Genomic DNA, 17,643 nt, shown 5'->3' with positions numbered 1-17,643 from the left:
TGGCTACAGAGAGAGCCGAGGAGTGACTCTCAGCTCGGGGTTGCCTTGAACCGGTCGCAGGCTCGGTCAGCTCGGAGCGCGGCCGGAGGCCAGGGTGACGGGAGTCATTGGGCGCTGTTCTCTGAGGGCGCACTGAGGAGTGGGGCCCCGGGCTCTTGGCTCCTCCGGGCCGGAGACCGGGAGGCCGCCATCTTCACTCCCGTCCTCCGGAACTCTACGGAAAGCGCTCAGGGAACAAAAGCTCCCAAAAGCAAACCCGAGCGGATTACTCAGCGCGGCCCCGGGTAAGGGCGGTGCAACTCCGCCTGGGGCAAAGACGCTTGAGAATCACTACAACAGGCCCCTCCCCCAGAAGATCAACGGGAAACCCAGCCAGGACCAAGTTCACCTACCGAGGAGTGTAGTTTCAACACAAAGGAGCGCGGCGGAATTCCAGAGGAGAAGAAAGCAAAGCACGGAACTCATGGCTTTCTCCCCATGATTTTTAGCCTTGCAGTTAATTTAATTTTTTTTTTTTTCAATTTTTTTTCTTTTTCTTTTTCTCTTCTTCTGCTAATTTTTTTTAACTTTTACCGTTTTCTTTTTTAACATTTTTTTAAATAGTTTATCTAATATATATATATTTTTTCTCTTTTTATATTTTTTCTTTATCGGCTTTCTTTTTTTAAATAGTTTTTTTTTTTCTTTTTGAACCCCTTTTTATCCCCTTTCTCCCCCCTCACAATTTGGGATCTCTTCTGATTTGGCTAAAGCATATTTTCCTGGGGTTGTTGCCACCCTTTTAGTATTTTACTTGCTCCTTCATAAACTCTTACCTGGACAAAATGACAAGGCAGAAAAATTCACAACAAAAAAAAAGAACAAGAGGCAGTACCAAAGGTTAGGGACCTAATCAATACAGACATTGGTAATATGTCAGATATAGAGTTCAGAATGATGATTCTCAAGGTTCTAGCCGGGCTTGAAAAAGGCATGGAAGATATTAAAGCAACCCTCTCGGGAGATATAAAAGCCCTTTCTGGAGAAATAAAAGAACTAAAATCTAACCAAGTTGAAATCAAAAAAGCTATTAATGAGGTGCAATCAAAAATGGAGGCTCTCACTGCTAGGATAAATGAGGCAGAAGAAAGAATTAGCGATATAGAAGACCAAATGACAGAGAATAAAGAAGCTGAGCAAAAGAGGGACAAACAGCTACTGGACCACGAGGGGAGAATTCGAGAGATAAGTGACACCATAAGACGAAACAACATTAGAATAATTGGGATTCCAGAAGAAGAGGAAACAGAGAGGAGAGCAGAAGGTATATTGGAGAGAATTATTGGAGAGAATTTCCCCAATATGGCAAAGGGAACAAGCATCAAAATTCAGGAGGTTCAGAGAACCCCCCTCAAAATCAGTAAGAATAGGTCCACACCCCGTCACCTAATAGTAAAATTTACAAGTCTTAGTGACAAAGAAAAGATCCTGAAAGCAGCCCGGGAAAAGAAGTCTGTAACGTACAATGGTAAAAATATTAGATTGGCAGCAGACTTATCCACAGAGACCTGGCAGGCCAGAAAAAGCTGGCATGATATATTCAGAGTACTAAATGAGAAAAACATGCAGCCAAGAATACTATATCCAGCTAGGCTATCATTGAAAATAGAAGGAGAGATTAAAAGCTTCCAGGACAAACAAAAACTGAAAGAATTTGCAAATACCAAACCAGCTCTACAGGAAATATTGAAAGGGGTCCTCTAAGCAAAGAGAGACCCTCAAAGTAGTAGGTCAGAAAGAAACAGAGACAATATACAATAACAGTCACCTTACAGGCAATACAATGGCACTAAATTCATATCTCTCAATACTTACCCTGAATGTTAATGGGCTAAATGCCCCAACCAAAAGACACAGGGTATCAGAATGGATAAAAAAACAAAATATGTTGCCTACAAGAAACTCATCTTAAACCCGAAGACACCTCCAGGTTTAAAGTGAGGGGGTGGAAAAGAATTTACCATGCTAATGGACATCAGAAGAAAGCAGGAGTGGCAATCCTTATATCAGATCAATTAGATTTTAAGCCAAAGACTATAATAAGAGATGAGGAAGGACACTATATCATACTCAAAGGAACTGTCCAACAAGAAGATCTAACAATTTTAAATATCTATGCCCCTAACGTGGGAGCAGCCAACTATATAAACCAATTAATAACAAAATCAAAGAAACACATCGACAAGAATACAATAATAGTAGGGGATTTTAACACTCCCCTCACTGAAATGGACAGATCATCCAAGCAAAAGATCAACAAGGAAATCAAGGCCTTAAATGACACACTGGACCAGATGGACATCACAGATATGTTCAGAACATTTCATCCCAAAGCAACAGAATACACATTCTTCTCTAGTGCACATGGAACATTCTCCAGAATAGATCACATTCTTGGTCCTAAATCAAGTCTCAACTGGTATCAAAAGATTGGGATCATTCCCTGCATATTTTCAGACCACAATGCTCTAAAGCTAGAACTCAATAACAAGAGGAAATTGGGAAAGAACCCAAATACATGGAGACTAAACAGCATCCTTCTAAAGAATGAATGGGTCAACCAGCAAATTAAAGAAGAATTGAAAAAATTTATGGAAACAAATGATAATGAAAACACAATGGTTCAGAATCTGTGGGACACAACAAAGGCAGTCCTGAGAGGAAAATATATAGTGGTACAAGCCTTTCTCAAGAAACAAGAAAGGTCTCAGGTACACAACCTAACCCTACACCTAAAGGAGCTGGAGAAAGAACAAGAAAGAAACCCTAAACCCAGCAGGAGAAGAGAAATCATAAAGATCAGAGCAGAAATCAATGAAATAGAAACCAAAAAAACAATAGAACAAATCAACGAAACTAGGAGCTGGTTCTTTGAAAGAATTAATAAGATTGATAAACCCCTGGCCAGACTTATCAAAAAGAAAAGAGAAAGGACCCAAATAAATAAAATCATGAAAGAGGAGAGATCACAACGAACACCAAAGAAATACAGACAATTATAAGAACATACTATGAGCAACTCTACACCAACAAATTTGACAATCTGGAAGAAATGGATGCATTCCTAGAGACATATAAACTACCACAACTGAACCAGGAAGAAATAGAAAGCCTGAACAGACCCATAACCAGTAAGGAGATTGAAACAGTCATCAAAAATCTCCAAACAAACAAAAGCCCAGGGCCAGACGGCTTCCCGGGGGAATTCTACCAAACATTTAAAGAAGAACTAATTCCTATTCTCCTGAAACTGTTCCAAAAAATAGAAATAGAAGGAAAACTTCCAAACTCATTTTATGAGGCCATCATCACCTTGATCCCAAAACCAGACAAGGATCCCATCAAAAAAGAGAACTACAGACCAATATCCTTGATGAACACAGATGCAAAAATTCTCGCCAAAATACTAGCCAATAGGATTCAACAGTACATTAAAAGGATTATTCACCACGACCAAGTGGGATTTATTCCAGGGCTTCAAGGTTGGTTCAACATCCGCAAATCAATCAATGTGATACAACACATTAATAAAAGAAAGAACAAGAACCATATGATACTCTCCATAGATGCTGAAAAAGCATTTGACAAGGTACAGCATCCCTTCCTGATCAAAACTCTTCAAAGTGTAGGGATAGAGGGCACATACCTCAATATTATCAAAGCCATCTATGAAAAACCCATGGCAAATATCATTCACAATGGAGAAAAACTGAAAGCTTTTCCGCTAAGGTCAGGAACACGACAGGGATATCCGTTATCACCACTGCTATTCAACATAGTACTAGAAGTCCTAGCCTCAGCAATCAGACAACAAAAGGAAATTAAAGGCATCCAAATCGGCAAAGAAGAAGTCAAACAATCACTCTTTGCAGATGATATGATCCTATATGTGGAAAACCCAAAAGACTCCACTCCAAAACTGCTAGAACTTGTACAGGAATTCAGTGAAGTGTCAGGATATAAAATCAATGCACAGAAATCAGTTGCATTTCTCTACACCAACAACAAGACAGAAGAAAGAGAAATTAAGGAGTCCATCCCATTTACAATTGCACCCAAAACTATAGGATACCTAGGAATAAACCTAACCAAAGAGACTAAGAATCTATACTCAGAAAACTATAAAGTACTCATGAAAGAAATTGAGGAAGACACAAAGAAATGGAAAAATGTTCCATGCTCCTGGATTGGAAGAATAAATATTGTGAAAATGTCTATGCTACCTAAAGCAATCTACACATTTAATGCAATTCCTATCAAAGTACCATCCATTTTTTTCAAAGAAATGGAACAAATAATCCTAAAATTTATATGGAACCAGAAAAGACCTCGAATAGCCAAAGGAATATTGAAAAAGAAAGCCAAAGTTGGTGGCATCACAATTCCGGACTTCAAGCTCTATTACAAAGCTGTCATCATCAAGACAGCATGCTACTGGCACAAAAACAGACACATAGATCAATGGAACAGAATAGAGAGCCCAGAAATGGACCCTCAACTCTATGGTCAACTCATCTTCGACAAAGCAGGAAAGAATATCCAATGGAAAAAAGACAGCCTCTTCAATAAATGGTGTTGGGAAAATTGGACAGCCACATGCAGAAAAATGAAACTGGATCATTTCCTTACACCACACATGAAAATAGACTCAAAATGGATGAAGGATCTCAATGTGAGAAAGGAATCCATCAAAATCCTCGAGGAGAACACAGGCAGCAACCTCTTCGACCTCAGCCGCAGCAACATCTTCCTAGGAACATCACCAAAGGCAAGGGAAGCAAGGGCAAAAATGAACTTTTGGGATTTTATCAAGATCAAAAGCTTTTGCACAGCAAAGGAAACAGTTAACAAAACCAAAAGACAACTGACAGAATGGGAGAAGATATTTGCAAATGACATATCAGATAAAGGGCTAGTGTCCAAAATCTATAAAGAACTTAGCAAACTCAACACCCAAAGAACAAATAATCCAATCAAGAAATGGGCAGAGGACATGAACAGACATTTCTGCAAAGAAGACATCCAGATGGCCAACAGACACATGAAAAAGTGCTCCATATCACTCGGCATCAGGGAAATACAAATCAAAACCACCATGAGATATCACCTCACACCAGTCAGAATGGCTAAAATGAACAAGTCAGGAAATGACAGATGCTGGCGAGGATGCGGAGAAAGGGGAACCCTCCTACACTGTTGGTGGGAATGCAAGCTGGTGCAACCACTCTGGAAAACAGCATGGAGGTTCCTCAAAATGTTGAAAATAGAACTACCCTATGACCCAGCAATTGCACTGCTGGGTATTTACCCTAAAGATACGAACGTAGTGATCCGAAGGGGCACGTGCACCCAAATGTTTATAGCAGCAATGTCTACAATAGCCAAACTATGGAAGGAACCTAGATGTCCATCAACAGACGAATGGATAAAGAAGATGTGGTATAGGGCGCCTGGGTGGCTCAGTGGGTTAAGCCGCTGCCTTCGGCTCAGGTCATGATCTCAGGGTCCTGGGATCGAGTCCCGCATCGGGCTCTCTGCTCAGCAGGGAGCCTGCTTCCCTCTCTCTCTCTGCCTGCCTCTCCATCTACTTGTGATCTCTCTGTCAAATAAATAAATAAAAATCTTTAAAAAAAAAAAAAAAAGAAGATGTGGTATATATACACAATGGAATACTATGCAGCCATCAAAAGAAATGAAATCTTGCTATTTGCGACGACGTGGATGGAACTAGAGGGTATCATGCTTAGCGAAATAAGTCAATCAGAGAAAGACAACTATCATATGATCTCCCTGATATGAGGGAGAGGAGATGCAACATGGGGGGTTGAGGGGGTAGGAGAAGAATAAATGAAACAAGATGGGATTGGGAGGGAGACAAACCATAAGTGACTCTTAATCTCACAAAACAAACTGAGGGTTGATGGGGGGAGGGGGTTGGGAGAGGGGGGTTGGGTTATGGATATTGGGGAGGGTATGTGCTATGGTGAGTGCTGTGAAGTGTGTCAACCTGGCGATTCGCAGACCTGTACCCCTGGGGATAAAAATATATGTTTATAAAGCTGTAAAAAAAAAAAAAAAGAAAGAAAAAAGAAAGGATGAATACCCAAGTTTTGTAGCAACATGGACGGGACTGGAAGAGATTATGCTGAGTGAAATAAGTCAAGCAAAGAGAGTCAATTATATGGTTTCACTTATTTGTGGAGCATAACAAATAGCATGGAGGACAAGGGGAGATGGAGAGGAGAAGGGAGTTGAGGGAAATTGGAAGGGGAGGTGAACCATGAGAGACTATGGACTCTGAAAAACAATCTGAGAATTTTGAAGGGGTGGGGGGTGGGAGGTTGGGGGCACCAGGTGGTGGGTATTGTAGAGGGCACGGATTGCATGGAGCACTGGGTGTGGTGCAAAAATAATGAATACTGTTATGCTGAAAAAAAAAATTAAAAAAAAAAAGAATTTCACTGAATCAATAGACCAAACTGGAAATAAATTATATCCTAGCAATATTAAGACTTTTGATTCATGAACATGATATGTCATGTCTATTTAGACCTTTAATTTTTTTTGCAATGCATTACAATTTTCAGTGTAAAAATCTAATATATATTTCCTTAGATATAGTCCTTGAAATTTGATATTTTGAATGGTATTTTTAAAATGTCATTTCCTAGTTGTTTTCTGTTAGTACAGAGAAACTTATTTTTTATATTGACTTTATGTGCTGCTATTTTGTTTATTAGTTCTAGTAGTTGCTTTATAGAGTCCTAACAAGTTTGAACTTTCTATCTAAAAACTCATATTATTCCCTTCTAATCCGCATTCCTTTTGTTTCTTTATCTGCCTTATTGTACTTGTCAGGATCTCTGGCATGATATTGAGCAAAAGTGGTATGAGCAGACATCCTGCTTTGTTCCCAATCTTAGAGGGAAGCTCACAATACCTCACCATTAAGTATGATGTTAACACTAGATACTACTTTTTATCACGTATTCCTAGTTTGCTGAGAGTCTTTAACATCAATGACATTGTTTTTGTTTTGCTTCCAATTGTATTAGTCTCTTTTACTCTCTTGATAATCTCTCTCTGAGTTAACTACTTCTGTTTGTAGGTGATGAAATATATAATCATCCACTTCACATCTGACACTCTACGAACATGGTCTTTTCCTTAACTTCAACTTAGAATTAATACTTGTAATTCTTGTTAAGTTTTGGTTTGTTTCGTTTTTAATATACTAGTCCCAGAAGTAGTTTTCCCTGTTTACCTGAAGTTACCTGAAGACAGTTTTATGCTATCCATTTGTGATCTACTACCAGGCTCTATCTTCTCTAGAACACTCTAAGACGGACTTAGTTTCAACACATATTAAAGTAAGAGGTATCCTCTCAAATAAGTTTAAATGCATTTTATTTTTAAGCAACCTACATATGGCTTTTTCTTAAAAATTTAAAAAAAAAATGACTCCACTCCAAATAAATCAGTATTAAAATAAGTGAAAAGATCAGGATGACATCAACCACTTGTCCAAGTCCTGGTGTTAGTGTGGATGTGTGAAAAGCAGCAGCCAGTTATGATGACAGGTGATAGATCCAATGTAATTGGCATTTTGTTAACATTTTTTTTCCATTTTGTTAAAATTTTTTCATTTACATTAACATTCATTTCATCCTTAAAGAAAATCCTTAAAGAAAATCATATATGGGGTCACTATCCTGATGGTAGTTCAGCAGAGCTACCATGCCATCTGGATTCACGTTTTCACCAATAAAGAACTGGCAGTTTTTGAATTAACAAAGATGCGCTTGATTTGTCTGCATCCTCTGTTATAAAAGGTTTATACTTTCTGGTCCCTGTTCTTCAAGTTTGCCTTAGACTGATTTCCTATAAGCTATGATGTACTTTTCATAGGCTTCATTTGTGAAGTTTGTTTTCTGTAAGTAATAGTTCCTGACAATATCAACACCAATGATTACTGTGCTTTCAGACTTTCACTTTCAGGGCCTTCAGCAAAGTAACTTTCCATCAATGGTACCTTCTGCTCTACTATTTTCTCCTTCACCTCCAGGCACAGCTCATTTGCAACCTTCTGAATCTTGTAAATGTCAGAGAACATCTCATCATGTCTGATGAGGTCCAGATAGATAATCATGATGGCAGCCAGAGAAAGAGAACAGCAGCCCTGGCTTAGCAGGAACCCAGAATTCAGAGCAAGAGCAGTGCAGCTAGAGCAGCACTTAAGGGCAGAGAGAACAGGTGGGAAAAGTGCTATCAAATTTTGTAAATGCTTTTGCTCTATCTAATTCAGTGGTCATATAATTTGTCTCTTTTATCTTGTTAATATGGTGAATTACCTTGACTGATCTTTTTTTCTTTAAAGGTTTTTTGTTTTGTTTTGTTTTGCTTTTTGAGACAGCACACCCAAACGGGGAGGAGTAGACAGGGAGGGAAACGATTGGGGAAAGAATTTCAAGCAGACTCCACACTGTGTGCAGAGCCCAACATGATCCTTGATCTCACCACCCTGAGACCACAACCTGAGCCAAAACCAAGAGTTAGATGCTTAACCAACTGAGCCACCCAGGCACTGCCTGATTGATCTTTAAATGTTATTAACCTTATATTTCTGGGATAAACCCACTTGGTCATCATTTGTATAATTGTAGATACTATATACCTCATTTGCATATTTTATATATTGCTGGGACTGATTTGCTAATATTTCATTAAGGGGAGTTTTGTGCCTATGTTCATATGTTCATGAGGCATATTGATTGATTCATACTTTTTTAAAAGATTTTATTTATTTATTTGACAGAGAGAGACACAGTGAGAGAGGGAACATAAGCAGGGGGAGTAGAAGAGGGAGAAGCAGGCTTCCTGCTGAGCAGGGAGCCCAATGTGGGGCTCAATCCCAGACCCTGGGATCATAACCTGAGCTGAAGGTAGATGCTTAACAGCTGAGCCATCCAGGTGCCCCCATACCTTTCTTTTTGATATATCTGTCAGGGTTAAGCTGGCTTTGCTTCTAAAAATATGTTTGTGTATGATTTATTATTTTTGTCCTTGTATAAATATACAAGCTCTCCAAGTTCTTAATTATAAATTCATTTTCTTTAATATATTTAGGGCAGTTTATTTTTTCTATTGCTTCTTGTGTCAGATTTAAGCTATGCTTTGTGATAAACAAGTCCATTTCATTTAAAGTTATCAAATTCATTAGTAAAAACTGATCATAATATTCTCTTATTTTTCTTTCAGTATCTATCGGATCTGTAGTTATATCTTTCTTTCATCATTAATGTCAGTTATTTATGCTCTTCTTTTTTTGTTCTTTATCAGTATTCCTAGGATTCCACTGATTTTAATAATCTTTTCAAATGATTAATTTATTAATTTTATTAATTTTGGTTTTTTTATAACTAAATTATTTCTGCTCTTATTCTTTCATTTTATTTCCCTTGCTCTTTTTACTTATTTTGGATTGAATTTGTTCTACTTTTTTGAGCCCCTATAGGTGGACACTTAGAAAGCTGATGTTATATCTTTCAGCCTTTCTATTAAACATTTAAAACTATTAAGTTCCTCTACGTACTGCTTTATTTGCATCTCACAAATTTTGATATGTTGTCATCAGTTTGAAATATTTTTAAATTTCTCTTATACTTTCTTCTTTGACCCATGGATTATTTAGAACTGTGTTGTTTAATTTCCAGATACTTGGGAGATTTTTCTTCCTAATTTTTATTGGTCTATTCATAAGGTAGGGGTCAGAGAACATACTCTTCAAGATTTCAGTATTTTAAATTTTATTTTAACCTACTTATTATGACTTACTTAAATTTTATTATTACTTACTTTATTATGTATACTGCACTTGAACTACCTACTTATCCAGAATTAAATTCAGAGTTTAAAGACTTAGTCCTTCACAAGACTGCCCTTATTTCAGAAGTCAGCCACTAGTTTCAGGTCACCTGCACTTCTGACAGAACAGCTATAAATTTAGGGGTTTCCATAACCCCCTCAGATTCAGTAATTGGCTGGCATTCACTTAAAACATTATACTTAGGATCACAGTTTTATTATAAAGGATACAACTCAGGGACAGCCACATGAAAGAGGTACATAGTCTGGAAGGGTCCTGGATAAGGGGGTTCTATGCCCTCTCCCCATGGAGTTAGACCACAACAACCAGCCAACATATCAATGTTTCCACCATTCTGGAAGCTCTTCATGCTTTGGGTGTCCAGAGTGTACTTTGAATTTCTCTTATTAGGAGCATACACATTTATGATTAGTATGTCTTCCTGATTAACTGAACCTCTTCTCATTATGAAATGTCTCTCTTTACCTGTCCAAATACTCCCTGATTTAAAGTTTATTTTATCTAATATTAATAAAGTCTCAAAAATTTTTTATGCTTACTGTATTCCTAGTATGTCTCTTTCCACAATTTATTTTCAATTTATTTATATTCAGAATACTCCTCATATGGTCAGCTATTACATGTCTTTTTTATCCAACAATCTCTGCCTTTTGATTAGTGTGTTTAAACCACTTATATTTAATACAGTAATTGGTATGATTGGGGTAGATTTATTATTTGCTATTTGCTTTGTGTTTTTGCCCATATGTTTCTGTTCCTCTGTTTCTTTTTTTCTGCCTTCTTTAATTCATTGACCACTATTTAGTTTCTACTTCACTGCAATGGCTTTTTAGCTGTATCTCTTTTTTGGTATTACTCTAATGATTAAATGCATCCTTAACTTATCACATTCCCCGTAGAGTTAATAGTGTACCACTTTATATAAAGTGTAAAAAACATTACTCTGTCCTTTGTGCTACAGTTTTCACATATTTTATATCTAGAAAGGTTATACATTCCATGCCTTAATGTGTTTAGTGCTTATTAATTTTCAATGTGTTTAGATTACATAATGATTGCACTTTTTCTATTGTATTTTCATGTTTTAAACCATAGTGTGGTAGATTTTAAATGGTCGCAAATACTACCAGATTGCAAATAATAGAACAAGGACAGATAAAGCAGTGAGGTAAAGAGCAACTGACAAGCTATATGATCTCTCTTGGAGTCTGTTTCTCTGTCAAAAAAAATTGCTATGAGGATTAAATGCATTATAGTTAGTTTATACAGAAGCTGGAGCTCAGTGCAGGTTACTATTTCCTTTAAAAAGTTGGATTTTCAGGCTAAGATATTTACAATTAACATCAATGTGAGCTGTGTATTGTGAACCAAATATTAATGAAGCAAATGAAATGTAGACAAACTAAGTAATAAGTCAAAGAAAATATTAATTTCTATTTATCCCAATGTGCACAGTAAAAAGTACTTATTAATTGGATGAAGTAAAAATAATTACTCAAAAAAAAATAATTACTCAAGTGCCCTTACCTTAATAGAATCAATATTTTGTAGTTCTACTAACATGTCAATAAGTAATTCTGCTCCCAAATAAAACGGCAAAACACAGGTACAGAGGAAACAATCCTGGCTAATAGGAAATGTTTTATATATATCCACTGTTTGTTTAAGAAGTATCTGTAGCTCCTGAGTAAAGTTCCAAAGGGCCCGACAGCAGTTCTGAAGCAGAGTCCAATAGCCACCACGATGAGCAAGAACCTAAAACAAAGACAACATTTTAAAAAATAAAGTTTCAAAAGTTAGAGATCTCTGAACAACTTCATCTTTCTGCAAAAATTATGTCAACAATAAAAAATAACTAACACCATTTATTGTGTCATTTATATCATTATCTCAGTTAATTCTAACAATAGCTCCTATGAAATAAGAATGCACTAGCATTCTTCTTAATTTACAGATAAGGAAACACAGATTGGAGCTAACTTGCACAGGGTCATGATCTACTAAGTGGTTAGCTAAGATTTGCACACCAGCAGTCTGACTCAAAACATTTTCATTGTTCTAGGTTCTGAGAATGTGGCAATGAACAAGGGTAACCGGGTCTGCCCTCATGTTGCTTCAGTTTATTAGGGGTGACTGACACTAGATAAGTAGACAAATAAAAATGTAGTTCCAGGGGCACCTGGGTGGCTCAGTGGGTTAAGCCTCTGCCTTTGGCTCAGGTCAGGTCATGATCTCAGTATCCTGGGATCGAGTCCCACATCGGGCTTTTTGCTCAGCGGGGAGCCTGCTTCCTCCTCTCTCTCTCTGCCTGCCTCTCCGCCTACTTGTGATCTCTGTCTGTCAAATAAATAAATAAAATTTTTAAAAAATGTAGTTCCAGGGAATAATAAGTATTGTAAAGAAAAATAAAGCAGAATTGGGTTAGAATCTGACAAGCATGAGATGATATGCCCTTTTAGATGGGGGTGATCAGGAAAAAAGTCCTCTCTGAGGAAGTGACATGATCAGAGACTTGAATGTTGAGTTGAACAAATCATGTGAAAGTGGGGAAGAGGGTGTTGGGAGGACAGCATTTGAAACTGAGGGAGCAGCAACTGCAAAGGATGGAGGATGAATTTGAGGGATGAGAAAGGAACAAGCTCTGTGCTCTCAAGATCACACAGAGGAGAGTGGACTGAATGAGAGCAAGATGAACTGAGTTCCAAGAATTGAGCAAGACCCAGACCTTCCAGGGCCCTGAAGCTGGTGGAAGGATAGGATGCAGTGCCCATGGTCAAGGGGGATGATGTGGGTTTGCTTCGTATTTTTTAAGAAATCACCTTCTCCACAGAGAAAATGGGAATGAAAGTGTTCTAGAAAGGATCGATTTCCTCTCAACTCTTGAGAGGTTTGAAGTATATGCCATTCCTGCAATGAGAAAAAGGAAACTAATTCCTTTGTAGCTAATGATTCCAATTCTAAGTTTAATAATGTATCATATAATATTTAAGAAAAAAAAGAAAAGTATTTGAGAGAAGACACAATTGGCTTGTAGAAGCAAGGGGTCAGGAGCTAGGAGCAGGATTTTTCTGTTGCCCAGAAAGAGTGTTCCCTGTGTTAGAGGGAATAAAGTGATCTATCGTACCCCAGGTAGGAGTAAGACTCCAGAAAGGAACCACTGGTGTCACCATCATAGAAAGCCATGTCCCAAATGTGGCCAAGAAAGTTGCAAAGGAGTATCTGTATATTCAAAGAGGTTGTGTAGACAAGGGCAAAGGCCACCTCAGCTCCACACCAATGGATGAATGATGACTAAAGCAGCTTTCTCCTCTCCCTGACAGCTTCACAAGGTGTAAATCTTTAGCACTAATGGCAGGCAAACCTCAAAAATGACTGCTGTGAAACCCAGCAAATTTAGTTTCAAAGTCGAAACTAAAATTATGGATAGTAAGTAAATAAGCACATCTTACATGCCCAAGCAAATGGCTGAGATTTATGTCTATTAATTTAGCAAATTAGCTAAAATTCAATTAAAATAAAATTAAAAATTTAGCACCTTACCATTGCTCTCCTGCAATATAAGAAGATCTTCATAAAATGATCCAATATACCCAAATTTGCAGCTCGATCCTTTTCTTTAGCACTAAGACCTGACTGAGAGTCTGAGTCATTAACTGTTTGTGTCTTGGACACATTTTCATCACTCATTCTGGAATTAATAAATGTGGAAAATTCTTCAGCATCTACAGTACAAAAATAAAGTATAACATTATTGGAAGCAGAAAGTTCCAGAAGACTTAGCTGATAAGCATCAAATGAGTAATTAAGATAAGAAATGCTATATAAATTCGGAGAAAGGATGGGATTATCATGGACACAATGAACTAAGAAAAGTTTCTAGAGAAGGAGGCGTCCAGATTAGGCCTTAAAGCACGAACATGGTTTAGCTATGCAAAAATACTATGGAGAACATCATTCTGGGCAAGGGTTACAGCCAAGGGAACAAAGCAGAGACAGGAATGTCATGTTTTCTAAGGGACCAATCATAGAATCCCACTTAATTTCCTTAATTTCTCCCTAAATAGTCCATTCCCAGGACATATACACTAGAAGGTGAGTAGCATTTCCTGGAGTTAGAAAGTGCAGCAAACATGTCCATGCATTATCTTATTGGTGTGATATAAAAACACAGATTTCTCCTACCACAAACCTTCTCTTAGAACTTTGCATTAATTGGGGCGCCTGGGTGGCTCAGTGGGTTAAGCCGCTGCCTTCGGCTCAGGTCATGATCTCAGGGTCCTGGGATCGAGTCCCGCATCGGGCTCTCTGCTCAGCAGGGAGCCTGCTTCCCTCTCTCTCTCTCTCTCTCTCTGCCTGCCTTTCTGTCTACTTGAGATCTCTCTCTGTCAAATAAATAAATAAAATCTTAAAAAAAAAAAGAACTTTGCATTAATTAATAAGTCTCAATAGCACAGTATTCTATTGGTGATTTCATGGGAGGTCTTAGGCAGGTAGTTTAAAAAAAAAAAACCCTCAAGAATCTATATATTACTATCTACATATAAAACTTGGACTCTGGGGGCGCCTGGGTGGCTCAGTGGGTTAAGCCGCTGCCTTCGGCTCAGGTCATGATCCCAGGTCCTGGGTTCGAGCCCCGCATCGGGCTCTCTGCTCAGCAGGGAGCCTGCTTCCTCCTCTCTCTCTGCCTGCCTCTCTGCTTACTTGTGATTTCTCTCTGTCAAATAAATAAATAAAATCTTTAAAAAAAAAAAAAAACTTGGACTCTGTGTCAAGGGAATTTACTTTCAAATACTTCAATATTCATATATAACATGAAGGTACCAGTTAAATCTAATCTACACCCTAGAAGAAATCAGAAGGCATATCAAGTACCTCAAATATAAATCAACACTCTGGGGCAATTACCCAGCAAATGAAGTATCCTGATCAGCAGTAAGTTATATAGCACTTAAAATACCATTACTAAAAATCTACATAAGAGGGTTTGTAATAGCATGAAGATATTAGAAAGAAATCTTCGTTTGTGAAGTGAGTGGTATTCAAGATAGGTGATTGCTGAGAATAGTGTCATCAGTTGTGGCACCCAGATCAAGAGCTCTTTTCTTTTGCATTTCTCCACCTCCCAGAGCAAGTCTCCTATCACCTGAGCAGATGACAAGAATACAGGTTGGTCCTGCCATTCAAACAAATATTACTGCATTCACCTGGGAGTAAGCTTTCTCGGAAGGTGCTAGTTGGAGATCCTAAGGCAAGAGTAGACTCCCCTGAGTACAAAATCTGTACTATCAAACAGCTATAGGACTGTTTCCATGCCAGTTACATCAGTATGTGTGGTGGAATTTGTTCTGAAACTTACTTCTGCTAAATTTTAACCCCTGATATCAAGTCTTCACCTATCTTGACAACAGAAGGCTACCAATATTTTTAAAAGAACATTAGGGATGCCTGCGTGGCTTTGTCAGTTAAGTGTCTGACTCTTGATTTTGGTCCAAGTCATGATCTCAGGGTTTTGAGATTGAGCCCAGCGTGGAGCCTGCTTAAGATTCTCTATTCCTGGGGCGCCTGGGTAGCTCAGTGGGTTAAAGCCTCTGCCTTCAGCTCAGGTCATGATCTCAGGGTCCTGGGATCAAGCTTCATATCGGGCTCTCTGCTCAGCAGGGAGCCTGCTTCCTCCTCTCTCTCTCTCTGCCTGCCTCTCGGCCTACTTGTGATCTCTGTCTGCCAAATAAATAAACAAAATCTTTAAAAAAAAAAAAAAAAAGATTCTCTCTTCCTCTCCCTCTGCCCCTCCCCACCACTTTCTCCCTTTCTAAAAATAAATACATACATTACATGCATACATTATATTTGGTAAACAGCCAAATGATGTAGGTTAGCCACTGGTTTAGGTTAGAATACAACATATATATTTCCAAATACATACCATAAAAATACAGAAAATTCTTAAAAACTGAGAAAATAAGAATATCCTACAAAATACCACAACTCAATTAAATTCCTGGGTCATTGGAAAATGATATGTGTACCTCTGTATGACTGTGGAGAGTGTGTGTGTGTGTTCATGTGTGTGCTGTATCAGTGAAAAAAATATAGAAGCAATTTGATAGTATACATCATAAATTTTTTATTTTACCTGATGGTAAGTTGGCCTTTCTTTTTCTAGCTGTATGAAGGAAATCAAGTATCACTTTATAGTTTTCTAGAGTCAATTTCGTTGTTGGTAATACTGTTCCTGAATTATATAGTGAGAACATATTAGGATCACATGATCGGAAACTGCCGGGAGGAAAATATCATTAAAAAAATATATAAACAAAATTGAATTGAATCTGCCAAATACAATCTACTTTAATTTTTAAGTTATTTGTGAGTTAGAGCTTCCAAATTTTGGATCATAACATATTCTTACACTTAACCAACGTCAAACAATATCTCATTAAATTTTAAAATTATATAATGTAACTTTGATCTTAGGAATTTTAACATCAATATCTATTTCCCCGAAAGGGCCTTCAAAAATGGGAATGATGATCTATATTCATTCTAAAGGCTCTGAAACAATAATTTATGTCAATTTAACCTGATTAAAACACAACTCAACGAAGATACCTACTATATAAAGCAATGTGTCCACAATCAATGTTACGTCTTTTATAAAGTCTAAGCAATAAATAATCCTCCACCAAAAATAAACAAATGCAAAAATATATGCATACATATATGAGTATGTTTTAATGGTTTTAGTAAAATTGAATTTAGCACCAAGTAACCCGGATACAAATTTGGTCATTGTCTAATTGCTGTGCTATGAAGTAATCATGTCTGAAAGGTCATATATGATTGAAATTTCAGAGAATTCTTCTCAGTGTTCAGAGGAAAGTTAGGAAGCCCATTTGATCTGAATCATTCTCCTCTCATGGCTTCATGAATGGGTTACTTTGCCAAAAGCCTTCCCTGTTGGTCAGGCAATCTAACTACTTCTTAAATGCAAATCTGGTCTAGCCTGCATAGGAAAGGGAACTATCTGGAGACATTTTAATGGAGGTTCAAGCTGGTAATGATTTAACCAAATTCTAATGAAAACAGACTCATACCAAGTTTACCATGGATTTCACCTGCATATTTTATCACTGGATTATTGAAATACATACCTCTTAATTTGTAACCCTGTTACAGTCTTTCCTTCCTCCAATCCATTTGATACGTTGCTGTCAGAGAAATTAATCATTGCCCTGCTCAAAAACCCTTAATAATCCACCACTGTATATAAATTAAAGTTCAGATTTAGTAGTTAAGACCCCCCCATGATCTATGGGTCTTCTTTTTTTTTTTTTTTTTTTTATTTCACACTATTCCTTTTCATTTACCCTAGATTCTGGTCAGACCATTTCAGGTTCTCATCCTGTGTTTCCTACCTGGGTTCTAACTCATGTGCTTCCAACCACCTAGAATACCTCTCTCCCTATCTGCACATTTCTAAATCTTGCCTATTAATCAAGAACCAGGCCAAGTGGCCTTTCCCCATAAAATCTTTCCTGTGAGTTTCAGTCAGAGAAAAGCCTTTTCCCCACGAACAAAGAAGACTTTGTGTATACTTCACCTTATACCATTATTTAGTTATTCATTAACACCTGTGATCCACCCTGTGAGACACTATCTTGTATGTCCTGCTCATCTTTTCATGCTCATTTTGTCTACCTCAGGAACTGTACCTAACA

The 17,643-nt window shown here is 37.7% G+C and overlaps 1 protein-coding gene and 1 pseudogene across 2 annotated transcripts in view; both read right to left on the bottom strand.

Moving 5' to 3' along the window:
* CFAP54 (cilia and flagella associated protein 54) overlaps positions 1-17,643 on the bottom strand; it is a 334,936-nt gene that overhangs the window by 150,746 nt on the left and 166,547 nt on the right. For both annotated transcript variants that reach the window (XM_047743150.1, XM_047743152.1), the window contains exons 34-36: positions 16,059-16,201; positions 13,466-13,647; positions 11,453-11,680 (exon numbers count right to left, since the gene is read on the bottom strand). In XM_047743150.1, the coding sequence (XP_047599106.1) occupies positions 11,453-11,680; positions 13,466-13,647; positions 16,059-16,201 (553 nt within the window). The remainder of the gene's footprint in view (positions 1-11,452; positions 11,681-13,465; positions 13,648-16,058; positions 16,202-17,643) is intronic.
* On the bottom strand, positions 7,718-8,188 carry LOC125106288 (translationally-controlled tumor protein-like; annotated as a pseudogene).

This window comes from Lutra lutra, chromosome 8, assembly GCF_902655055.1.
Source record: "Lutra lutra chromosome 8, mLutLut1.2, whole genome shotgun sequence".
Lineage (NCBI taxonomy): Eukaryota > Metazoa > Chordata > Mammalia > Carnivora > Mustelidae > Lutra > Lutra lutra.
Note: the sequence above shows the minus strand (reverse complement) of the source record. Positions and strands in the feature narration are given on the sequence as shown.